The 25,908-nt window shown below is 62.5% G+C and overlaps 1 protein-coding gene across 5 annotated transcripts in view; it reads right to left on the bottom strand.

Annotated features, from left to right (window-relative positions):
- The window catches only part of ZFPM1 (zinc finger protein, FOG family member 1), a 79,183-nt gene extending 58,770 nt beyond the window's left edge, over window positions 1–20,413 (bottom strand). For 4 of the 5 annotated variants that reach the window (XM_063717401.1, XM_063717404.1, XM_063717402.1 and 1 more), the window contains exon 1: window positions 20,021–20,397. In XM_063717401.1, coding sequence (XP_063573471.1) covers window positions 20,021–20,060 — 40 coding nt within the window. In that variant the 5' untranslated portion in view covers window positions 20,061–20,397. Of the gene's footprint in view, window positions 1–20,020 lie in introns of all 5 variants that reach the window. The other variant, XM_024233693.3, reaches the window with a different exon arrangement.
- Between the last annotated feature and the right edge of the window lie 5,495 nt (window positions 20,414–25,908).

The raw sequence follows: 25,908 nt of genomic DNA, 5'->3' as shown, positions 1-25,908 counted from the left end.
CACCTCCAGGCAGCCCCCCAGCTCTGGCCACCTCTTCGGGCTCCCTTGGATCCTCCCCCTGCCCTGAGCCTGCCCCTTCTCTGGGGCCACGGCCAGTGGGCTGGTCCCCCACCCATGTCCCCAGGGGCAGGGGCCCGGGCGGGGCAAGGCAGAGAGAAAGGGAGGCGGAGGAGGAGGGAAGAAAGAGCCGGGGCCTGAGAAAGCCCAGCCCGTCTGATAGGGGAGAGATTGGTTTCAGCCGGAGCCGCGGCCTGCCAAGTCCACATCCTATCGGTGCGGCCTGCGCTTACTCAACATTCATCACCGCTGAACTCGGAAACTTTATCGACGCTGAAGGTTGGCGCCATCTCTGGGCCCGGCCACTCCTGGCCCTCCGATGGGCCTGATAGCCACTGATAGATTACATGAGATTGCTTCACTCCGGAGAACCGATTACTAAACCCCTTGGGGAAGAGCCGAGGGGGTGCCCAGGGACGGGGTGTGGGTGGGGGTGGTGAGGCCGTGTGGGGCCGTGGCGGGCAAAGACCACCGCACAGGGTGAAGGCGAGGGTGGGGTCAGGCCATGTGTGTGGCAGGGTGGCCGAGGCCACGCACGCGGCTGCAAGCCCGCCGGAGGCCCAGGGAGGAGGAGAGGTCCCAGCACAGCCCCGAGAATCTGGGCTGGGGAGCAACCCCCTCCCCGGATGGCTGATAAGGGCTGATAGATGGGGCGGGGGCCGCGGCTCACAGAGCCGTCGCCGCGCAGCCTGCGTCAGATGGGTGGAGGCAGCTGGCTCCCTGGAAGGGAGCGGGGCTCCAGCAGGATGGGCCCAGCCGCGGGAGAGGTGGGGCGCGCGCCCAGAGCCCGGGGCAGCGGGGCCGTCATGGCCCTCCCTAGCAGCCGACCGTCCTCCCGCCCTGCGGCTGTCACGGCCAGGCCTGTGGGTTCACCTCACCCCGCCCTCAAGGCCATGGTGAGAGGGGCCCCTCATCAACCGCTGTACAGCTGGGCTGAGGCCTGAGGGGTGGTGGGTGAGCTCACAAGCCCAGGAGACTCCAGGCTTTCATTCACAGCATCGAACCACAGCCCGAGGGTGGGTGGTTCCTGCCATCCTCTTCCAAGTGGGCCGTCCCAGAGATTCCCGGGGGCCAGGAGCAGGATTCACTCCAGACCCGGGGACCCTAGTGTCCAGACCCTCAGATGCCTTTCAGAAAGGAAGAAGTCATGCCCTCTGGCTCGGTTCAGCCTTTTCCTCGTTCCAGGGTCCCAGGCAGCAAAGCAACTGCTCCCACCGCACAGCTGCAGAAACGGAGGCTTCCCGGTCCCACGGGGGATGGCAGCGCAGGGCCTGCGCCCAGACCTCCTGCCCAGCTGGCCCCTCCTCCTGGTGGGGTCCAGGGCTGCGGCGTCCTGGAAGCTTGTGGGGCGCTAGAGCTCTGAGCTGTGATGGAGGCCTGCCCTGGGCCTGCTTCCCCGCCTGAAACCTGGAGTTAACACATCAGCCTCCAACCCACGGAGGCGGAGCCTAGGATGCCGGAGTGGGGCTGGGGCAAGGGTGGGAGCCACCATCAGGGAAAGCCTGTGCCGGGAGGGCGTGGAGTTCTGGGGACCCACTGCTGCCAGGTTCCCAGCACCGAATGCACTTGTGTCCTGAGCTGTACACTGGAAAGGGTTAATGTGGTAAATGTGATGTACACTTTACCACAATAAAAAATAGAAAATTCAGGCCGGGCGCGGTGGCTCACGCCTGTAATCCCAGCACTTTGGGAGGCCAAGGCAGGCGGATCACCTGAGGTCAGCACTTGAGGCCAGCCTGGCCAACATGGTGAAACCCTGTCTCTACTAAAAATACAAAAATTAGCTGGGCGTGGTGGCGGCACCTGTAGTCCCAGCTACTCGGGAGGCTGAGGCAGGAGAATCGCTTCAACCTGGCAGGCAGATGTTGCAGTGGGCCCAGATCGCACCACTGTACTCCAGCCTGGCGACACAGTGAGACTCAGTCTCAAAAAAAAAAAAAGAAAATTCAAACAAAAAAGCAGGAAATGCCACCTTCTCTGTGCTGTGGGCATAGCAGGCGCTCTGGTGCCTCTTCCCTTTCTCCTGGGACTGAGGCACAGAGCTGGCACATCCCTGCCTGTGTGCCCCACCCTGCGGGCACCTGCCCTGCCCATCACCATGCCTCCGGCCACTTGTGGGTGTGGACACTGAGGCTGGGGCTCGCTGGGGTTCAGCCCTGCACCCCCTCCATGAACTGTGGGTCCACAGATGGGGTGGGGTTGCCGGTTGCCATGCGTGGTGGGAACCCAGATGAGGTGACCTGTCCTGAGAGTGGTCCCAACAAACTTCCGCTGCCCATCAGGGTTTGGCCCTGCTGGGCTCCTACCAGGGAGGCCCAGGCTTCTGGCTCCACTCCCTGAAGACCACACGGCCCCTGCCCCAGCCCACCCAAGGCTCTTGTGGACCTGCAGGTCCCCTCAGGAATAACCCACTGGAACATGGTGCGGAGCCAGCCCGAGGCCCAGAGCCCTCCCAGCCCACGGGGGCCTCACCCCGATTTCACAGAGATGGAGACGCAGCCTTAGTGTTAGTCACAGGCTCCGGTGTCTGTGGCAGATCCAAGTGTGAGTAAGTGGTGGGTAGGAATTCATGCCCAGGCCATGTGGCTTCAGAGCCGGGAGCCCTGACCCCTCCACTGTGTGCGGAAGCCGCCGCGGCCACGGCCATCTGGGGGCCCGACCCCTCCACTGTGTGTGGAAGCTGCCGCGGCCACGGCCATCTCGGGGTCCCGACCCCTCCACTGTGTGTGGAAGCCGTCACAGCCACGGCCATCTGGGGGTCCCGACCCCACCTCTGTGTGTGGAAGCCGCTACAGCCACGATCATCTCGGGGTCCTGACGCCCCCAACTGTGAGCGGGAGCCACCGCGGCCATCTCGGGGTCCTGGCCCCTCCACTATGCGTGGGAGCCACCGTGGCCACGGCCATCTCAGAGCCCAGATGCTACAGCCCGAGCCAGACCCTGCGGCCGCTGGCCTTTGCGAGGGTGGAGGTTACACAGGGCTGGAGCCCTGGAGGGTCAGCTGGTTGGGAGCTCAGGGAGGCCAGCTCTTGTCTGAATTCTCAGCGCCCATCGCGGTCAGGGTGGAGTAAGTGGAGAGGAAAAGTCTGGTCTATCATGGCTGCAGGGGAGCTGGGCTTTCCTCCTCCCGGCCCCCTCGCTCCTTCAGAAGGCAGCGTCTGGGCAGCCCACTATGTAGCTGGCAAGGGCATACGGGGAAGGGAATGCCTGTCATGGAGGCTGGACCCCACCGGGTGAGGTGCTGGCATCTGAGCTGGGCCCTGGGTTAGTGCGTCACACTGCGTCTCCCGCCCCTTGCTGGACGACCTCATCCCCTGCTCGGAGCTCCCACTGTGCGCTCGGCGAGGACGTGTTTCCCTATGCCACATCCTCACCTGTCACTCAGCGTCACCACCCGGCCCTCCACACCATGCCACATCCTCACCTGTCACTCAGTGTCACCACCCAGCCCTCCACACCACCAGTCCCCCAGCAACAGCCTAGTGGTTCTGCCACAGAGCACATCAGACCCCTGTGTTCACTCTCCCCCATCAGGCTGGGGCTCCATGAGGTCACCTGGGGTCCCTGATCCATGCCCAGCACACAGCAGGCACTCAGTACAGCTTTGGAGAGTATAGGCGACACCCGTGGGCATCCGGAGGCTGCCCGCCCCAGCCCGTCCAGCAGCCCCGTCCCCAGGATGGGTGGGGTGGCTCTGACAGCAAGGACCCCGCAGGAGTGAGTCACAGCCCCGGCACAGGGACAAGGACCCTGGCTCTCAGCAGGAGATGCCCCCACACTGGAGGGGCCTTTGCCCATGACAATGCTAGCTCTGGAGGCCCTGGCTTTTTCTCCGTTTCCTTTTTCCTTCGGCTTGCTTTGCTTCTGGGGACACAGCCAGGCACAGGGAGCAGATCCAGAAATCAGCTGGGGAGTATTTATGGAGCACCTATTGTATGCCCCAAGCTGTCCTGGGGGAGAATAGAGCTGCCTGCATGCGTGGAGACCCCTCTGCAGACTGGGAGGGCTGCGTGGGGAGATCCCCCGGGCTGGGCATGCACCTCTGACCCTCACCACGTGAGAGGCACCGCACCCCACGTTAGGGGGTGGGGCCCTGGCCAAGGTGATGTCTGGTTCTGGTCGGACGGCCCCTCCCTACTTCCTCTCCTTAGATCTCAGCCCAGACTCTTTCCCTCCTCGCCCCGCCACTATTTTCCACTTACACATTTTTGACAAACACCCACACCTGTGGCTGATTTTCAGGTGCCGTGGGAGCTGACAGGGCCTCCAGCCAGGTCTCAGGCCGGCGGAGCCTACCTCAGCCTGGTCTTGCCAACAAGACCCACCGTGCAGTGCGGGCGGATTCAGAACACAGGCGCATGCCCCCTAAGGTGTCCTGAGACCCCTATAGACATGGTCTCCTGGCACGTGAATTGCTGACAATGGGAAATCTGGAAGACCCCAGGTTTCCAGGCTATGCCACAGCCACAGACAGGAGGACCCCCAGAGAACCTGCCACCTCAGCCTCATGGTGTGGAAGGGGAAACTGAGGCCCAGGCCGGCAAGGGGCTTGCCGAAGAGCCCAGAAACCATCCTGGGAGGCAGACCTACTAGACCGCCTTCCAGTTTTACAGATGGGGAGGCTGAGGCTGGGCAAAGGGGTTGGGACTGTCATTCATTAAGATGGTGCCACGTCCCTGGCCCGGCCGGCACTTCAGAAGCTTGAGGTTCCGGACGGAAGTCAGCACAGGGAGAGGGTGGAACAGTGGGGGGCAGCCTGCAGGAGGGTCTGGAGTGCGCCCAGACATGGGGGTGGGAGGGAGGCTGGCTGGCACCGGGCCGTCCCTGCCGGGTTGTGAAACTCGCTGTTCCCATCTGGGAGTGGCTGCTGGCTGCACTCCTCTCGGGAATTCCTGGGTCCTGGTCCCCAACTCAGGTCACGTGGGTCTGGGCTCTGAGGGTTGGCAGGTCATCCAGAGGCCAGCCTGTCCATCCACCTGTGCCCAGGCAGCAAGGCCCCTAAAAGATGGGCCCTTCCAGAGCCGGTGGTGGTGGTGGCAGAGGTCTCCCATCCTGGGGCAGGGTCTAGGGTGGGAACTACTCCCCCAGGTCAAGGGCAGCCTCTGGAGGAGGCCCTGCCCCCACACAGCAGCTCAGCCAATCCCTGGGCCTCACCCCTGCTCATTTGCATACCCCATTTCCATTGGCTGCCAACAGGCTGGTTAGGACAGTGGTGCCCTGGCCCTGGGGGTGGGGCTCTGGGGGGTGGGGCTCTGGGGGGGCGGGGCCCTGGGGGTATCAGATTCTGGGTGACTGGTCCCAGCCCCAAGTCTAGGGTCAGAAAGCTGCATGGGGCTGGTGGGGGGTTTAGTTACGGTGCAGGCTCTCCCCTTTCCTCGAAGGCTCCCTGACATCCATTCAGGGATGACTCAGAGCGGGAAAGATACTGGCCCAAGGTCGTACAGCCAAGAGGCCGGCACAGCTGGGATCTGGCCCCAAGTCCCAACCCCTCTCCAAGGCCAGCCTCTTTTCTCCTGGGGGGGACTGTTTAGGGCGACTTCTTATTTTTGGCTGCCTTGTCTCAGGGAGGGCTATTTGGGGGCTTTCTTTGCAAAATGATGATGATGATGACTTTCAAAGCACCCTGAGTGCTCAGCTCTCCCTCTAGATCTGGTGGCTCCGTGCGCCGTAGGCAGTGGGCTCATGGGTGCGTCGGGGCGGTGGGCTCACGGGTGCGTGAGGGGCGGTGGGCTCGCGGGTGGGTTGGGGCGGTGGGCTCGCGGGTGCGTTGGGGCGGTGGGCTCGTGGGTGGGTTGGGGCGGTGGGCTCGCGGGTGCGTGAGGGGCGGTGGGCTCGCGGGTGCGTGAGGGGCGGTGGGCTCGCGGGTGGGTTGGGGTGGTGGGCTCACGGGTGCGTCGGGGCGGTGGGCTCACGGGTGCGTGAGGGGTGGTGGGCTCGCGGGTGTGTGGGTGAGAGTGTGTTCTCGCTTTTGTTCCTGGCATTTGGGTGGGGTGAGATAAGGGGAAGGGGGGCCGCTCAGCTCGAGCAGGCAGATAGATAACGGCGATAGCACCTCCTCCACCGCACAGCACGCATCGCCCTTTTTATCAAGTTCCCTTTTCTTCTTTTTCGTTGTGGGGTGGTAGGGTAGAAAACACCCCACCCCCACCTCCCAAAGCCATGGAACTAGGGGGTGGGGGCCTCCCCCTCTCAGGTCCCAGCCACAAAGGGCACGGGTCAGCTTAGGGCCCGCTGTGCCCAACACACCCAGCAGCCAGCCCAGAGCCCGTGACTGGAGGAGGGAGGGGATCCAAGGCGGCTGCGAGGCCCGGGGTCTGGAGGTCCCAGGATGACAGGAGCAGCTGCGCATGTAGGGCAGGTCTCACGGTCTACACCATCAGCTCCTTGAAAGGACTCCAAGAGGGCGACCGGCCCCCCATTTTATAGGAAAGGGCGGCAAGGCCCAGAGAAGTGAAGTGTCACTGGGGCGGGTACTGAGCTCCTTCCTCGAGAAGCCCTGGGTGGGCACCGCTGGGAGGGGTGGGGAGACCTCAGGGGGGTTGGCCATGGCCTGCAGGGCAGGCTTAGCGGCGTCGGCCCTATGTGACAGATGAGGAAACTGAGGCCTGAGCCTCTGGGATATGTGTGAGAACCAGGGCCATGGGGACAGATGCTGTACCCCCTGCTTGTTTGCTGCGGCCCCTGGTCTGGGTGACTGTGGCGACTATGGGGGACTGACAACGGGTAGACTCTTGGATCACAGGGACAAATGTTCTGGAGCCACTCTGGCCACCATGTGATGGGACGAGGTCCTAGGTGACATCACTGAGGTCATCGGCACACTGTAGCCACTGGCGGAAAACCGTGCAGGAAGAATGCCAGTAGGATTCAGGGAGGGTGGGCTGCGGGCAGAGAGGGCTTTGGAGAGGTGGCCCCACCCCAGGGACCCTCACCCCGGGTCGTGTCCCCCCATTAATACCACTGCTGTTTTGGGGTTCACTGAGACCTGGTGTACAAGGGCCCCAGATGCTTTACCCACTTCTGCCCTAATTCCTCAAAGGCCAAGGAGGCTGGAACTATGGTCGTGCCCATGATACAGGTGAGGAAACTGAGAGGCTGCTGGCCAGGGGGCAGGATTTAAACGCGGGTCACTGGAGCTGACATTTACCCCCTCCCCCACATACACACCCCACTGCACTGGAAATAGCTGACTTCCTTTTAGAATATGGAAACAAAACCAAACCCAAAAGTTAGAAAGAAACCAACTTTCTCACCAAAGGAGCTTATTTTCTGGGGACAGATGAAATGAACCCAAGAAAAAAGAATAGAGGCAGGCCAGCCTCCGCCCATCCCCTCCCACTGCCAGGATGGGCCGTGTGGCCCTCGGCCGTCCCCTGCCCTTTCTGTGCTTGGCCTTTCTCCCTGAAAGGGAGGGGTGAGCCCCCTGGGAGGCTCGTGGGCTGCCCCCCACTGCAAACACCCCAGAATCTCCAGCCAGGATGGAGACTGACCTCGGCTAGACTCTAAGCCAGAAGCCAGGGTCCCTTCTGTTCTCTTCATGCTGTGTGATCTTGGGTGAGTTACTCAACCTCGCTGAGCCTTCAGTTGTCTGAGGAGAATGAGGTCATAGGTGCCCCTCCCAGGGCTGCAGAGTACTCCATGCCAGAACTGCCAGGGCTGGGTAACGGAGCTGTTGCCTAACCACGGCCACTGTCAGGATCATTACAACTGGGGGTCCCAGAACCATCCAGACATGTCACCATCCACACTGCCCCAGGGATCCTGCCTTTGGGAACCCAGAGGATCTCATTTCTCAAGAGTCACTTAAAATATAAAATCCAGGAAGGGGGAAATGGCAAGCTGGCCTGCACCCACTGGGAGCCCAGGCGGCACCACAGGAAGCCTTTCTGCTAGCGAGGGAGCGGCCAGGCCACTGCCTCAAGGAGACATCGTAGCTGTGGGGCCTCGGTTTCCCCCCTGCACAGCGGGCCCCTTGGCCCCCTCCATCCCTAAGGCTGCTTCACCTGTCCCTCAGCAGGAGGATTAGCCGCACGCCGGGCTCTAATCACCGCTAATCGCTCCATCAGCGCCGGATCTCAGATCAGCTGAAGGAGGCGGCTTTATCCAGACAGACGCCGCGATGGCACCTGAGTCCCATCTGGGCACAGCTGTCAGGTGCAGCAGCAGGGCCAGGGATGGCCGGGCACAGGGTGGGAGCCGGGCTGGGGAGCACACAGGGTTTCTCAATGCAAGCAAGCCCCTCCCCCTCCCCAGCTGGCCAATGGGGCTCTGCCTGGGCCCTCCACATTTATTAAGTACCTACTGTATAGCCGGGCACTGTTCTAGGCACCAGGGGGACACCAGGGATCCAAACAGGCGAAATGCCCACCCTGGGGCATTGCATGGCTGGCAAGGCTGTGAGGAGAGCCCTGTGCTCCCACTCATTTGACAGGTGGGGAAACTGAGGCACAGAGACATGGCCCAGGACAGGTGCAGCCAGCCAAGCCCAGACTTCTGCTTTTCCTCCACCCTTTGCCCACCACCAGGCTGCTGGGAGGGGCACTTCCCTGACAGAGGGCTTCCCCGCAGGCCTGTGGGCCACGGTTACTAGCTCCCAACACCAGCCCATTTCCAGCATTACGATGTGTTTCTGCTGTTTGTCTTCTGAGCTGACACTGCGCCCTGCCTGTTCCTCCCCAGCCCGGGCCCTGCTGCGAGCTAACTCTGCACCTCCTGACATGGGGTCTGTGCAGAGGCCGCGGCGGTGTAGGCCGGATGCTCTGTGGTTCACGGCCTGGCCCAGGGGCCGAAAGAGGCTGGGAGAGACGGCCAAGGGCTCCCACCCACCCCAGGCCCCCATCCTCCTCACCCTCCTCCCTACCTTCTTTTTCAAAAACATAATTTATCTGTGTATTATCAAGAAATCCAGACACTTTAATCAGTGAGCTATGAAGTCAGAATTTCCATTCTTATCTTCGGGAGGAGTGGAAATGGAGGAGATAGGCGGCGGATCGCTGGTGGGGAATGTTAATGGGTGGAGAGGCTGGGCTATTGGCCACCGAGAAGCTGGTATCTCCTCCATTATCAAGGCTGTATCTCACCCACCATCTTGGCGCAGTAATGGGGCCAGTTCAACTTTCCCAGTTATCACAGGAGCTGAAACCTGTGCCCGCCAGAGGCCCGGACCAGGAGACAGTGCAGGGCAGACCAGGCCGCAGCCTGTAGAGCTGGAAGGGTATGGGGATGATCGGCTTGTGCCAGGGCCCCAGAGGGCCTGGGTGCCCACTGACCATTGCCATGGCGGAGTTAGGGGGTCTCTCTGCTCTCTGGGAAAATGTTTGGTTTTGGTGGAGCTGGGTGTGGGCCTATGAGCAATGGGGGAAACCGAGGCCGACTGCCTCAGGGTCCCAAGAAGGCTGGGGTAGTCCCAAGCCTTCCTGAGCTGTTCCAGGCCCATGAAGTGGAAAGAGGGTAGATGGTGTTGGGGACAGCAGCAGGACTGAGGTGTGAACACCCCATCCTCCTGCCTTGGGACTTGCAGGGTGTCCTGTCCCCTCTGGGAGCATATCCAGGGCTCAGGCCTGGGGTCGGGAACTATCACTCATAAACAGGTAGCCTGGGGGCACCTGGGGGCCCTGCCCCTGCGGGTCTCAACCCGAGGCATGGCTCACATGCCTCGGCCCCTCGGGCCCAGGTGTGCTCAGTGTACCCTTAAATTTTGAGGGGCTGCTCACCTGTCCTCAGGGCCCTTCCTCGAGACGGGGCACCCAGGCCCTAAACAGAGCACCTCTGTCCACTGGGAAGAAGGAGCCTCCAATCCACTCCTTCCAGCCCCCAAGGATTGACCGATGGACCACGGGGTACAGAGCAACTGCCTCGATCAAGGGCTCCTGGCTGGCTGGAGCCCCATCCCACAGTCTGGGACTTCCTGGAAGTGCCCAGGGCTGGCCCTGCCCTATGTGTGCCAGGTCTAGTTGTGGCTCTGATCTCTTTCCTACATTTCTAAGGCCCTGCAGTGGCCACCTTGGCGCAGAGCGGGGAAGGGACTTGCTCAGGGTCACACAGCCAGAGGACACAGTATTGAGGCCAGAGCTGGATCTGCCTAGAGACACAGGAAGGCCTCAGTTTCCTCAGCCTCAAGACGGGCATCCCCTGCTCCAGCGGGAGCAGGGAAAGGTCTCCTATAAAAACCACCACTGCTGCCCTCCTCTCGTTCTCTCCTCAAAATATTTGCCAGGTGGTTTCCCCGCCCAGATCTAGGAGCTCAAGCTCCAGGGCTGGGGCTGACCTTGAAACTCTTTATGCCTCAGTTTCCCCATCTGCACACTGAGCCTCTTTCAAAGGCTGCCGGGAGAAGGACATGAGGCCACGTCTGTCAAATCCTGGGCACGGTGGCCGAGTGTGAGGCAGGGGCCTAGTAAATGCCCAGTAGGTGTTGTGACATCGGTGAACCTGGGGGCTGAGTGTGGAGAGGGGCTTAAGCCCTGGGGTCACATCGGGGGGAGGGCCCTGTGGCCACTGATGGCTCTGAGTCTTGGCTTCCTCTCCCATCACCAGGGTCTGGGTGCCTGCTGCCAGAGGAACCCCAAGAGAGGCTGAGAGGGCAGCTGCAGGCACCTGGTCCCTCACTGGGGGCTGAGAATGTCCAGGATAGACGCACCATCAACCGTGAGGCCCTGTCCCCTGTCCCCGGAGGACTCCCCAGCAGGTCTTTCATCATGCACCACTTTGGGAAGGAGCTACGACCATGTGGCCCTGGGGCCTCCTCTGCTCCTGCTCCCTGGGTCTGACTTGGGGAGTGGGGGCTTGATGGAAAAAAGGGAAGTTGGGGCAGGAGGCGGTGATGGGTGCAGGTGCCCAGAAGGAAGTGGGAAGGAGTGGGCCCATGCAAGGCCAGCCGTGACAGAGACACCTGAGGGACGTCAGCAACCTGGGGAGAGGAAGGGGGCCCCTGCCCTGTTTGTGTGGATTTTGTTACACAGCACAGACTGCAGGGGGCCCTGGCCCGGGCTGCACTTCCCGTGTTGGGTGGCATCGCTCCTCACAGCCCCGTGAGGTGAGCATCACTGCTCCATTTTATAGTGGGGAAACTGAGGCTCAGGATGGCTGAGTGACTTGCACGAAGACTGGGCAACCCTGGAGCCCAGCCTGGTGCCTCACGATACCCCCATTTTGCAGAGATGGAGACTGAGGCTTGGAGAAGCAAGGTAACCTCCCTATAATGACAGAGAGTCTAGGACTCTCCACTCCAGGATTCCAACCATGGCAGCCCACAGGGAAGCTCCCGGAGCAACCCGGAAGCCCGCGGTGGCTGCCCCCTCCTTCTCAGGAAGCCACACCCCCGACAGTCCAGGAGGTCCTAGGCATAGGCAGCCTGCCCGGGAGCTGGGGCAGGGCCACCCTGCCCTGCCGCTGCCTCCACAGCCAGAGCACCACTGTGTGCTGTGAGACTCTTAGCACAGCCACCCACCCGCTCTGACCCCCGATTTTCTCACGTGCGAAATGGGTGGAGAACCCAAAGCTAAGTGGTGTCTGGAGAAGGGCAGGACGGGGATGCCCGTAAGGCACATAGCAGACCGGAGCCCTCAGCACGCCTGGCTCACTCCAGCCCCAGGTGGGGAACGGAGGGAACCGGGGGAGTCAGGGCCTGAGCTCTCGGAAGCTGCCCACCAGGCCCCAACACCCATTTCACAGCTGGGGAAGCTGAGGCTCCCAAGACCACAGCCAGCAGTCCAGGGGAAGCTGGGGAAGCAGAGGGAGGCACGGGAGGCTGAGGGGAGGGGCCTGCTTATCTGCTAACCTGGCTCTGCCCAAGGTCAGCCACCACATTCCTGCCCCAGCAGGGCCACTGCCTTCCCCCAAAACACGAGGCAGCTGGGGAAGGAGGAGGAGATGGGGAGGAACCTGGGCCTCTCCGGGCCACGATGCAGTGGGGCTGGTGGCCTGGGGGTGCTGAGTGGGCAGTGCCCAGAGAAACCTGGGCCCACCCCCGGGGTCCACGGCCCCAGCTCCCACGTCACGTAACCTCATGCATGTCACGCCTCCAGGGCCTCTGTTTCTCGCCTGTAAAATGGGTTGGCCAATGCCAGCGATGATCTTAGCAGTGGGCCAGATCTCGGGCAAGAAGAGGACAGCTGGGGCTGGGGTGTGAGGCCGGCCCAGTCCAGGGCGTGGCACACTCAGGCAGAGTCCCTCCTCCCTTCAAAACCTAACACCTGAAGGAGGGGAGGGCCAGTGGGACTCTGCTAAACGTCCAGCTCTCAGGGCTTTTGGCAAAATATCAATAACGCAACCGGCAGCTCCAGAGGCAGCGAAGTCCCTCACAGACGTGTCCCTAGGACAGCCCTTCCCAGCCCGCGCCCCACACAACAGCCGGGAAGGAGGTGTTCTCATTAAGCTCCTCCTTCAAGAGAGAAACAGAGGCCCCAGACACAGCCACTGGCCACAGGGTCACAGCAAGGCCAGGCCAGGACGTGAGGTTGCGCTGTTGTCTGAAGCGGTCCCCAGACTGGTCACCTCCCTCTCCAGAGTTGAAGGCCAGCATCCGCCCGGAGCCCTGAGGGTGCAGCCCAGGTGGTGGGGCAAAGCCTCTGCAGTGGGGATGGGGTGGGAACCTGGGGACTCCTCAGCAAGCAACCTGGTCCTCACCAGGCCTCCCGCCCCTCGGTCCTCACCAGGCCTCCCGCCCCTCAGTCCTTAGCCCACCCAGTGGCCCCATGAACAGCTGGGAGGCCGAGGCCCACGGGAGTCTGAGCACCATGTCACCTGGCATGAACAAGTCAGGTCCTCTTCCTGACCCGGGACCCGGGGTCTGCTCCAAACAGCTGCTATTTAAGCACCTACTGTATACCAGCCCTGTTAGACTACCCAACACTGCTCGGATAGGAGGGACCCTGTTATTCCCACTCTAAAGAGGAGTCTCTAAAGTGGGCATATAGAAGACACTGGCTGAGGCCACCTGGCTGAGAGCCACACCCCCATCCTCACTCTGGGGTCCTCAAGTCAGTGCCACGTGCTAAACATGAAAGCTGGTGTTGGGCAGAGGGCAGGACCAGACCACCTCCCCTGTTTCTTCCTCCCACCAGGGCAGGACTCGAGTCCCGGCCTCTTAGGACCTTCTCATCCTCATCTGAAAAATGGGTGTGCCCATTGAACCAACCGAGGCAGGGAGGGCCGCCACCATGACACCGCCTGGGCCCAGAAAGACGGCAGGCAGCTCCCCAGGAACTGCCAGTGTGCCTTCCTGCGAGGACCCCTACTCCTCCTGACCCACCTTCGCAGGCTGAGAGCAGCCCACTGCTCTCCTGGCCCTGCCAACAGTAGGCTGGGGACCTTTGATAAACCCTGGGCCTCTCACTTGGCTGCCTGGCCCCAGAACCCCACTGGCTTGGCTTGGTGCAGACCCTCCCAGAGCCGGGTGCAGAGGTGGAGAGGCACAGGCAGGAGCATCATCTCAGCCCCTCCTTGCTGCCTTCGCCAAAGGGAAGCCCCAGCCCAAGAGGGCAAGAGTATGCCAAGGCCACACAGCCTGAGGAGTCGGGATGCGCTGGAGGGAAGGGCCAGCCAGCTAGAGGGTGGGTGTCAGGGGCTGCCCTGACCTGGAACCTGGGGCCGGTGCAGTGAGCTATGTGAGCAGCAGGGTTGAGGGGCCCTTCCACAGCAGGGCCCCTGTGTGTTTCACATGCTGGGCTGTCCTGGGAGACAGCTTGGGAAGAGGGATTGCTCCATCTCAGATAAGCTGGAAACCACAGATCTCACCCAAGTGATTGACCATGAAGAGGAAGAGGGGGAGGAAGAGGGGGAGGAGGAGGGGGAGGAGGAAGGGGAGGAGGAGGAAGAGGGGGAGGAGGAAGGGGAAGAGGAGGAGGAGGAAGGGGAAGAGGAGGAGGAGGAAGGGGAAGAGGGGAAGAGGGGAAGGGGGAAGGGGAGGAGGAGGAGGAAGAGGGGGAGGAGGAAGGGGAAGAGGAGGAGGAGGAAGGGGAAGAGGGGAAGGGGGAAGGGGAGGAGGGGGAGGAGGAAGGCCCTTGCCAGACGGCACTGCCAGCCCCATGGGTGGGCGTCAGGCTGCTGGGGAGGAGGGAGAGGAGGGGGAGGAGAAAGAGGAGGAGGCAGAGGAGGAGGAAGAAGAGGAGGAGGGGGGAATGAAGGGAAGGAGGAGGAAGGGGAGGAAGGGGAAGGGGAGGAGGGGGAGAGGGTTAGTAGCAGCTGTCTTGGATAACAGGTATTTTCCTTCCATTCTCACAACAGTGCTCAGGGGACAGGTACTATCATCACGCTCACTTTGCAGATGGGAAAACAGAGGCTCACATGGGCAGGCCTTGCCCATAGTTCCACGGCCAGTAAGTGGCAGAGCTGTGGTGTGAGCAGGCCATGTCTATTTTGAGCCGAGCGTCCGTCTGGTCATTTATCTGACAGAGTTCCGGGAGGCCCACTCTGTGGGGATGGGACTGACCCAGTCCTGCTCTCAGAGAGCTTGTGGGCCTGAGCGGCGAGCAGGTGACGGGACAGGCTGGCAAGACCATCAGGCAGGTGTGGACGGGGCCTCTGAAGGAGCGCTGAGCTCCATGGGGGCCGCCTGCACACAGGCAAATTCCAGGGGCCAAAAGGAGCCTGAGAGCAGCTACCCAAGTCTCGACTTGCACACAGGCCCTAACGAGGGGCTCAGCCCTGATGTGCGCCGGCTCTCCCCTGGTCCTTAAGGCCACAAGCGCTGCCTGCAGCTTGCAGGTGGCTGATCCCTCACTCATGGGGTCATCTGCCTCCTAATGACACAACCAAGGACACTGCATCCAGAGCGGCGGGACTCAAAGATCGTGCAGCCAGGCGGGGCGCAGGCGACCCCCTCTGCAGGTTCTGGAACCCCCTTCCCTTCAGTCTGGGCCACTCCTGCCTGAGTGTAGGGTTGCAGACGAGGTCTGGAGAGCAGACCTGTGGCTGTAGCCTCAGTTTCCCCCTCTGTGAAATGGGGTCAGGAGCCACTGGGAACCTCCAGGAATACCCAGGGGTATGGTGGCTGCGTGGGCAGGAGCCCCACCAGGACCCCGAGTGTGGCTGGGCCGGGTCCATGGGGTTGGCGATACCGATCGGCAACAGCTGCCTCCAGGAGGAGGCTGTCGATGGCAGATAGACCAGCGGGAGTATTATTCACAAGCCCGTCAAGCCCAGGAACGTCTGGTTGGCATAGAAACAGGAGATAAGGGGCACAATTAATGGCATCACATTCCCTCCTCCTTTCTTCCCCAACTGACCCATTTAAATCCCCAGCGGTGCTGGATGCCACGCTGGGTTCCTGGTGACCTCCAGGGAGGGGCTGGCTGGGCTGACGGCAGTCCCAGGCCCAAGGAAGGCCCGGATAAGCCTCCCAGGGGACCCCCTCCCCCGTGCAGTCATGTCTTAGGAAGGAGGCCATCTGGGGAAAGACCTCAGAGGGCCTCTGGTCCCAAAGGCCCATTTCACAGATGTGGAGACTGAGGCTGAGAGAGGCCCAGGGTGGCAGGGCAGACAGAAGCCAGAGGATGGAGAGAAGGCAGCTCAGTGTTCATGGACACACCCTTAAGGATCACAGGCCTGGCCGCCTGGGTTCCAACTCTGGCTCCATCACTTGCTTGGGCGAGAAACTTCTCTGTGCTTCAGTTTCCCCAGATGTAAAATAGTGATCAGAAGAGGACCTACCTTAAGTTAATACACAGCCTGGCACAGAGAGGGCTCTTAAGCATTGGCTGTTATGAATATTATTCTTACCATCAAATGAACATGAGCTGTCTGCCTTCCCTAAGGCCCAGGAAAGTGGGCAAACCACAACTGGCCCAGAGCTGGGTGACAGCGTGGGCTCCGGGGTCTGCCAGACCCTGCTGGATTCCCCTGCAGGTTTAGGGGTGGGGGGCCTTGAGAGTACCTCCCGATCTCTAATTCCCTCTGCTAAATGTGGCTTGAGGGCAGGTGCGGTGCCTCATGTCTGGAATCCCAGTGCTTTGGGAGGCTGAGCTGGGAGTACAGCTTGTGCCCAGGAGTTCAAGACCAGCCTGGGCAACATAGTGAGACTCCATGTCTATGTTTTTAAAAAATTTTAACTAAGGAAAAAAAAAAAAAGAGAAAGAAAAACGTGGCTGGGATCAGGACTCTGAGATGACAGTGATGGCGTCACAGCCTGAGCACCAAGCAGGCTGCAGGCACTGTCCCCTCAGGGTGCTGACTGCGGACGAGGCAACTGGGCCAAGGACCGGGTACACTGAGAGCAGGACCTGCAGCCCCCGGATGGCAGACACTATCATATCCATTTTTCCAACAGGGGGAAACTGAAAGCTCTGGAAGGCACAGTAACTTGTCCCCTGTGGTTCAGCACCAGGGTCAGCCAGGCTGCCACAGCCCCTTCTTTCCTGGATCATGAGCATGGTAAGGTGGCCTCTGAGAGCCTCAACACCCGGGTGCCTCCCACGCATGGAAGGCCAGTGTGGATGGCTCTGTGCAGACATCCCACTCATGTTCATAACACATCGCAGAAACCACCCCATCTCCCTCTGGGCCCAACCCAGCCCTCTCTGGAACTGGAAATGGCCCTTGCCAGATGGCACTGCCAGCCCCACGGGTGGGCGTTGGGCTGCTGGGGAGAGCAGGTGGGTGACTTTGAAGCTTGGAGGGAATTAGTCATCCTGTGGCTACCAATAATTTGTTTAATCAAACTCTGAGAGTGTGTGAAAAACACCTTCTTCTCAGCTGCAGCAGCTGCCTGGGCTGGAACGGGAGGGGCTCAGGGACCCTCCCTCCCCGGCTCCTTCCGGAAGGTCCTACCCATATGGCCTAGGGTTCTATCTGGCCTGTGGGATCCATGGGCCCTTCCACTGCAAAGTGCCTCTGTGGACCCTCAATATCTCCAGCCTGACCTGGGGACCCCCACAGCTCTGGGGACCTATTCCTGATTCCATTTTTCAGAGTGGGAGACCAAGGACCTGACCCACTCCATCACTCCTGACCTCACTCGCACCTGCTGGCACAGGCTGGTCCCCCAGCCCCAGGCGCCTCTCAGCCCTTGCTCCCCTGACAGCAGTGGAAAACTGAGGCCAGCCCTACTGTGCCAAAGGTCACCCCCTTCCAAGAAGTGTCCCTGACCACCGGACGTGCCCCCTGCTTCCCTTGGCTGCCCCCTCTGCCCCTCTCATTTGCCACTGGGACCCAGGGCCTGTATGCAGTAGTGCTCAGCAAACAGTACTCAGCCCAGGCAGGTCTGCGGTGCCTCCTCACCAGGGTACACTGGCCTCCCCCAAAGCAGCCTGGGCCATGGAAACCACCTTGATTTTTTTTTTTTTTTCAAGAAAACTCCAAGCAGTGTACACTTGGTTCTTGCTAGGAACTACCAGCAACACCAGCATGATTCAAGGGGAAAACACCCTCTCTCCCTCTGGAGGTGACAAACCCACCTCTAGCGGTCTCGCACCATCTACGAGGCCTCAGGGCGGGGTGTCCTCCCCCTTCCCCGTCCTGGCCCGGGCAAAGCCAGTTTTCTTTCATTTTGACGGACTGTACCACCGGCCACAGGGGAGGATCAACTTCTTGGCAATTAAGTGTGTTTGGGGAGAAAACTCCCCCAGACAGACCAGCGCACGGACGCCGGCTCCCCGGCCCCAACCCGGGCCGTTCCAAGCCCCCACTCGCCCCAGTCGCGACGCCCCCGCGCTGTTCCCCAACCCGGCCGGGCCTGGTGGCCAAAGATAAGGCCTCTTATCGCTCTTGGCGATCGCCATCGGGCCGACTGGCCAGGCGCTTATCGGAGCTCACATCGACTCGGGCGGGAGGAAAGCCCAGCGGGCTGGGGGCGCCGGGGGTCCCGAGCTGCCCCGGCCCCGCGCTCCGGGTCGGCAGCCCGGCCTATCGCGTCCGCCATCTGGCCGGCCAAGGCCGCGCTCCCGCCTCGCCCTGCCCCCGCTCCCACGTTTGAAGTTAATAAATGGAAGCGCCTATCGCAGCCACCATCGGTTGCGCGCCTTATCAGCGCGGCACATCTATCTCCGCACGGAACAAAAGGCGCACAGAGGGGCGGGCAGCTGCGCCAGGGCTTTGATGGGGGCGCGGGTTGGGGGTGGGCGGCCCGAAGCGCTCGGCCCCCTCCGCTCTGCACTCGCGGCCCGGCCGCAGGTGAGGCCAGGGCAGCGGGCAGGCACAGGCGCTGGCAGAGGGCGGGCGGGCGCCGCCGCTTGGTGACAATCAGCCTTCGCATCTTAACGTGCTGAGATCTGCCAGGGGGAGGAGGCGCCCCGGGCCGCGAGCGACAGGGAGGGTCCGCGGCCCCGCCTCCCTCGTCCGGGCCCTGTCTCTGCCCCGGTCCCGGGCCGCAACGAGGATGGGCCGCGAGGGCTCACCGTGCACCCGCCGCGGTCCCAGTTCCCAAAGTGCGCGCGCTCTGCCCGCCCCGCTGGGCTGGGCTACGGGCTCTCGCTGGCGCTGGCGGCCTTATCAGCGCTGGAGATCGGTTCCCAACCTGCGATCTCCCTGCCCGAGCTATCTGCATTTCTCATCACAGCGAAACACACACACACACACACCCCAGAACCGAACACAGGCGCTCGGGGGAGGAAGGAAAAAGAAACCAGAGCACAAGCGCGGATCGGGACCTGTGGGTGGCTTTTAATACTTGAGTTGACACGATAGAAGGCGACTTTCGGAAAACAGGTCCCGTTTGCGCTGAGGGAGTTGGGTTACGGGAACCGGTTCATGCCTGTGACCCCCGCCTCGGGAGACCTCCTGAGTAGGGAAGCTCCCACAGGCCCCGCACAAGGGGTCCTGGTGGCAGTGGTCGTGTGGACAAAGGAGGTAGTGCCCGGGCGCCTACGGCTGGGCAGCGGGCGGGTTTCCGTCGTGGCCTCCTGGCAGGGCTCAGACGACCTGCCCGTCAGGCTCCGGGGAGGCGCCCCGGGGAGGAAGACCTGCGCCTGGGCCCTGACTGTGAGGCGCAAAGTTATTATTGGCATAGGGTGGGGAGGGGAGCTTCCTTTGCTCTTGCTCTCTCCTGGCACGGCCCAGACGCCCAGGCCAGACGGTGGCCCCGACAGCGCAGTTCTCATCGTGGGGGTACTGGCAATGTGGCGGCGGGGCAGCAGCCTCTGACCCGGCAGGGAGCCGGACCAGCGAGAAACTTAGTCGCGTGCAGGCGCGACCCCGGCCCGGGGCTGCGTCCTGGGAGGCCCTTCTCTGACTCAGAGCAGCCCACTGGGATGCCAGGGGGTGCCCGCGGGCATCCGAGGGCACCATTTGTTGTCCATGCCGCCTTGGCTGGGACACTTGCAGGGTCCAGGAGGTGTCACCAGGCAGACAGGGCCTGGGTTCAGGACTCCAGCGCTAGGGCACGGGATGGGGGTGTCTGGGGGGCTGGAGCCAAGTGCCTAGGCTGCGGCAGCTGCGCGCTACCCCCTCCCCTGTCCTGCGGCTCTGAGACGGCATCGGTGGGGGTGGACGCGGGCCGGACTTGGCCAGGCATCTCCGCGGCCCCGGGTGTCCCCTCTCCCTCCCAGGTCTCTCTCTCCGCTTCTAGATACAAAGCCTGAGAGAGTCAACCGCGCGAGATAAGATCACAATTTCAGCCCGTCCCGACAGAACGATCTTATCAGGACGGGACTTGCAGAATGGAATATTTTAAACTTTATCTGAGCCCAGATCGGGGCCGCCCTATCGCCGCACCATCTCGCAGATGCGGGGGAGGGGCAGGCCGCGAGGGGCAGAGCGCTGCCCGGGCCGCGCGCCCAACCACCCTCCTCCCGGCCTCCGGGCGGTCCCCGCCTGGGCTGGACCCCCCGGTGCCCAAGCCGAGACGCGGGGGCCCAGGCCGCCGGCGGAGATTAGATTACGGCGCGCTTGGCACAGCACGGGGGGCGCGGCGCGGGGTGAAGGTCGCCGGCGCCCGGGGCAGAGCGGGGACGGGCGGGGGCGGCGCTGGTGGCGGGGCCCCGGTAGGGGTCGGGCGCGAGGAGGGGCCGGCGGGCAAAGTTTGACTCACGCTTGATCTGCCGGGGGTTGCTCTGTTTCCTCCTGGACATGTCTCCGGCGCCGCGCGCCCTCCCGGCGGCCGCCTCTAGCCCCGGGCGGGCGGCGGCGGGAGGCGGGGGCGCGGCGGGGCCGCGGGGCCGCTCATGCCCCCGGCCCCCGGTCTCCGCGGCCGCCCCGGCCCGCGCCCCCAGCCCGCGCGCCCAGCCCCGGAGCCGCTGGAGCTGCCGCGGAGGCCCGAGAGGCCACGGTCCTGCGCTGCGGGCGCGCGGACTGCCCGGCGGGCGGGTGCCGGCTCCTCCGCTCCCGCGCACTCGCCGCCGCCGCCGCTCGGCTTTTCTCAATGGAACCCGCGGGCGGCGAGCGGCGGAGCAGGCGGCCACTGCGAAGGCGCTCCGGGCGGGCTGGAGGCACGGGGCGGGGCCGGGCCTGAGCGTCGTCGGCCGCCGCGCCTCCCGCCCCGCCCCCGGCGCTCCGGCCCCGCCCCGCTCCCCCTGCCGGGCCCTGCACCTCTCCGGCTCCGCCCCCAGCGCCGCGGCCACGCCCCCGCCCGCCTGGCTCTTCACTGCTCTGGCTCCGCCCCCAGAGCCGCGACCGCGCCCCCGCCCGCCTGGCTCTTTTCGGCGCTGGCTCCGCCCCCAGCGCTGCGGCCCCGCCCCTGTCCGTCTGGGCCTTCAAGGCACTGGCCCCGCCCCACTCGATGCCCCGCCCCTTCCTGGTTCGGCCCCGCCCCCGCCCCGGGGAGACCACTAGCCTCTCCCATTCCTCTTTTGCCCGGAGGCCATGTTCCCCCAGGCCGGGCTGGGGCTCTGAGACCTATTCGGTTCTGTTCTGCTGCCCCGCGGCACCGTATCCTGCGCCCCGCCTCTCGGCGCCAGCTCCGCCTCCAAACCTGACCCTACCTGGTTGGGCCCTGAGACGCCAAGGCTCCGCCCCCGCACTGTAACTCCGCCCCCAGCCCTTGGTCCGTCCCCAGACCCCTGGGCTCGGCCGCCCGCTCCACGTGCGCGGTGGGGGCAGTGACAACCGGCTCAGGAAGCCCGAGGCCTTGACGCCCACGTTTGTCTTGGGCCAGACTTGGGGTGTGGAGCGGATTCGGGCCAGGGAGGGGGCTTCCGTCCCAGACTGCGGTGGGGTCCGCCAACTGCGGTGGCCCCCAAATGGTGTCAGTCCGCGCCTTCAGGACAGCAATGAGAGCAGGACCTCGGGTCTTCCCCTGTGAGCTCAGACCAGGCTGGAAATCGAGGAGGGGGCGCGGGAGCCCGCAGCCCTGGGCGTTGCCACTTGGGGCCTTTCCTCACCGAGCCTCTCCAGGGCGCCCCGCAGGAGACCGACGAAGGAGTTGCCCACAGCGCCCGGGCCACAGCCCCCTCTCGGAGCAGTCAGAGGTCAGCGAGGTTTGTGGGCGCGGTGCTGTCAGCTCAGGCCTGGAAATGGAGAACTGTTGCCCTCTGGGGTGTGTTCAAGAGCCCCACTTCACGGTGGCTCGGGGACTTGCTCAAGGTCACGCATTGGGGGGCTGTCCCCCACTCCCAGCTGAGTTGTGTCATCTCCTTTTAATGTTCTCGGCCTACACTTGCTACCTGCTCCCCCATCCCCCGTACTCATAAGAAACGGGAGTCAGGGGGCCCAGGGGCAGACAAGAAGGACCCCTCCCATCTGACGACGAGATCATCGCACAGCAGGACTGTCGCACCACCTGCCAGCCTGCTGGGAGCTCCTAAGACCCCATCTCGTGCCAACTTCTGTGACCTATTACCTGGCTCCAAGGAAGGGAAGAAGTGGGGCTTACCCTCAGAGCCTGGGCTCTCTCCCTGGCACAGGAGAGTGGCGGGTGGGTAGGAGAGGCAGGGGTATGACACTGGATACGCGCCGCCCCTCCCCACAGCCATGGACAGACAGGAACACTGAGACCAGGAGGCCAAGAGAGCTGCCCAGGGGCATACGGGTCCTCCAGCCCTTCCTGCTCTCTGCCAGGGTCAAGTGGGCACAGCCTTCCCACAGCTGCTCTCCGGAGGGGGTGGGGCCCATGTCTGATTGGTTCACTCAACCCAGGACCTCCCCCCACCCCCCCGCCCCCGCCCAGTGCTTGTCAACTGGATGGAGCACCTACCTGTCTGGGTTTCCCACCAGGCCTCGCCTCCTTCCCCAAAGGAGGCCACTTTAGAGTATGTGAACCTGGGAGTTAGGGGAGTTCCTGGAGGAGGTGGCCATGGGCTGGCACCCGGGCTGGGTCTGAAGCTCCACGCACAGCAAGTGGCACCCAGGCTGGCGCTGCTGGAACGGGCAGAGATCTGTGTTGAGGTGGATTCCGAGGGTCAGCAGGAGACAGCCATGATCATCCATGACTGATGTCTGTCTAGGCTGCAGGAGGAGACGATGGGGATCATTTTGGCTGCTGCTTTGCCTGATCTGATTTATTCTTTGAGCCCATATATAGATGAAAACATGGAGGGACATGCCCAGGGCAGCCAGCGAAGGGGGCAGGCGGCAGGTCCAGACCACAGCCTGCTGCCCTGGCTCCGTCACTTGCAAGGCCCCATGCAAAATGAAAATATGAAAATATGGAGCCCCCTTGATCAAAACCCCAAAACCCCAAAACCCCAGGGCATCAAGGGCAGGATGTTGAGCCCGGTGTGGTGCCCTTCCCAGCTCAGGCCCTGTGCCCCTGCACCGGTCACAGGTCCCCTAACCCTGCCAGGGCTGCTTTTGTAGCACATTCCTTCTACACTCTGTCCCTCTACCTGCCCAGAGGGAGGCATTATTACAGATGAGAAAACTGCAGCCGAGAGGGGAGGCTGCCTGCTGATGTCGAGTGGTAAAGCTGCAGGACCTTGCACGCACCATTAAACCCTCAGGGCGGTCATGACGATAACCATACACTGAGGAAGAGACACAAGTCATGCTGTCTAGAGGATGGCCTGGGGGAGCCCAGAGCAGGAGCAGCCATCTCTGCCTGGGGAAATCAGAGAAGGGTTTCTGGAGGAGGTGACATCCAAGTGGGGCTTTCCAGGAGTCCCTGATCAGGTGGGAGAGGAACAGAGTGTGGGGTTGCTGAGGCTGTCCAGGCTGAGCCCACCTGGGACCTCCACCCCCCACCTGCTGCCCATTGTGAACCCCAGTTTCCATCTGCCCCTGCGTATTCTCGAGGTGTGTTGAGATTCACATCCAAAGTCACTGGTGGGGAAGTTGGAATTGCATTCAGCCCGCATTGGGCTCTCCTCTGCTGGCTCCCAGGGAGAGCAGGGCCTGGAACACATAGGAAGTACTGTCTGGCAGTGACCTGGAGACCGCCTCCCCTCCAAAAACAACCTCAGCCCAAAGAAGACATTTCTGGGGTTCGAGCAGTGGGGGTGTGCAGGGGTGGGCTGGGCCAGTGGACATGGAAGTCCAGCCTTCTATTGGGAGTAGAGGGGCGTGAGGGGGCAAATGCCTTACTATGCCTCTACTCTGCCTCCGCCCTGCCCCTGATGCTGGGTCGGTTTCAGGGGAGGTTCTCCTGTGCGTTGCCGACCCTGTACATTTGGAGGTAAGGGAGGAGGCACTCTGAGATGGCCTAAGGGCTCCCCAGCTCCCCAGCCTCCCCTCCCCTTTCCGGGACCTGTGTCAGCATCACCAGCACAGCACTGACTGTGCTTCCAGGCTTTGCCAGGTCTGTGCCACCTTTGCACAACTGGCTGGGGTGGGGGCGCAAGTTACCCCCATATTACAGATGCAGAAACCGAGGCTTGGAGTGGAACAGTTGCTTTTCAGGGGTCCTACATCTTGGAAGTGCTGGAGCTGGGAGGGAGCCCGGGAACTCTCACTCCAGAGCCAATGTTCTTCACCCTGAATGGGACGTTGGGAAAACTGGGTTTGAGTCTTGGCTCTGCCACTTTCCCTCCTACCTGTGGGCTATCGGCCATGGACCTGGCTCCTCTGACGGGCCAGTGCCGAGCTGCCCCAGCCCAGGAAGGCTGCCGGGGGCTGGGCAGCAGCTGTGGATGGGTGAGGGGCTAATTGTGGCACCACCTATGTGCCAGGCCGACTGTTGAGCTGCGACTCAAGGAGCCACAGAATGTTCTAGGAACTTAAGCTGGACCTTGAAGGATGAGGATGAAGAGGATGCTCAAAAAAGAGTGATGGGAGAGAGAAGGGCATTTCTGGTGGAGATGGTGCAGGGGCAGAAGCTGGAGGCCGGGTGGGGGGTGGACCCGGGGCTGCAGCGGCTGCAGGGCTGGTGCACCTGGAGGTCAGGCCATGTGAGGGCCTTGGAACCAGGCTGCAGCCAACTCCTCTGTCTGCTCCCCACCACTCCCCACAGCTGGCCTGTCACCAGGATCTGTGACTTCACTTCCTTATGGCTCTGAGAGGCCCCTCCCACCCTGCCCCAAACCTTCATCAGACTCATCTTACCCACTCTCCCCGACCCTGGCTGGTCCCTGATGGAAGGCTGAAGCCAGCGGGGCCTCCTAAGAGCCATGTGTTATAGCCTCAGGCTCTGCCCTTCCTTCATCCTGGAGCCTCCCTGTATGTGAGTCCAGGGGTCCCCCTTGGCACAAGCTATTGGGCTGCCGGGTGCACCCTTCCCTCCGTTGCCTGGCCTGGTCTGCCCACCCCTCCTGAGGGAATCCCCTGAGTGCCCCAGGCAGGCTCAGGCCTCTCTGTCCCAGGGTGCAGGGCAGGCCCAGCTGCCTCCTCTTCCGCAGTCAGCGCTGCCCTCCTACAGCAGCAGCCACAGCAGACACTGTGGAGGGCCCTTCTGAGCCAGGCTGCACATTTACATATGTCAGCACACTCTGCTCACAGCAGCTCTCTGCAGAAGGAGCTGTCCGAATTCCCATTTGCCAGATTCACAAACAGAGGTTCAGAGAGGGGAAGTCACTTGCCTGAAGGAGCAAAGCAGGGAAGCACAGGGCAGGACTCTCCCAGGGACGCGCACGCTCTAAAACGCACAGGGGCGGCCGAGTTAGGGGAAGGGACCCCAGGACCTCTCCCGTGATCCCTGCCCGGGCTGGGCCTCACTTCCCCCACTGCCAGTCATCCCCAGGCCTTGGCGCCGCTGGGCAGCCGTGCCAGGGGCCCATTCTGACATTTGTCAACACTGGCTCTGTGAAGGGTTTAATTAACTTCCCGTTTCAATGGGGGGATAATGAGTTTTAAATACCACGTGACTCCATAAGGAGGTCAGGCGGCAGCGAAGATGTCAAAATAAATTAAGTTAGGAATCGGGAGCGCACTCACCGTGGGGGGTGGTCTGGCCGGCTCTAGGATGCTGCCTGGGCCACCCTGGGCGGAGGCTGCTGCTGCTGTGGCCCCGTTGTCACTGGGGCTGGCTCTGGCTTTGGAGACGGGGCTCAGGCAGTCCCATCCTCAGCCGGGACCCATCTGATCTATCAGACATACGAGGACAGCAGAAAGCGGGCTTGGCCTGGGACCATGCTGGATAAGCCCCTCTCCTGTGGGTCTCACAAGCTCTGCCCTCCAAGAGCCAATGGCCAGGCTCTTGCCTGGAGACCGTCCTTGGATATCAGCCAGGACTGATCTTTTCACGCAACTGCCCGTCTGTCCGATTTATCCGGCGGGGCAAGGTGATACCAGTGCAGACAGGAAATCTTATCTGGACATTTCTTAATCTCTGAGAGTGGGGGTCACATACGACACAGATAGGACTCGCTTCCTTCCTCTCTCTCTCCTCTCCCTCCTTTCCTTCCTTCCTTCCCCCCTCCTCCTCCCCTCTTCCCTCCCTTCCTTCTTCTTCTCTCTCTTGTTTTTTTGAGACGGGAGTCTCACTCTGTCACCCAGGCTGGAGTGCAATGGTGCAATCTCTGCTCGTTGCAACCTCCACCTCCTGGGTTTAAGTAATTCTCCCTGCCTCAGCCTCCCAAGTAGCTGGGATTACAGGCCCCTGCCACCATGCCC

This window comes from Pongo abelii, chromosome 18, assembly GCF_028885655.2.
Source record: "Pongo abelii isolate AG06213 chromosome 18, NHGRI_mPonAbe1-v2.0_pri, whole genome shotgun sequence".
Taxonomy (NCBI): domain Eukaryota; kingdom Metazoa; phylum Chordata; class Mammalia; order Primates; family Hominidae; genus Pongo; species Pongo abelii.
The sequence above is the reverse complement of the archived record's forward strand: the minus strand, read 5'-3'. Positions and strand labels throughout refer to the sequence as shown.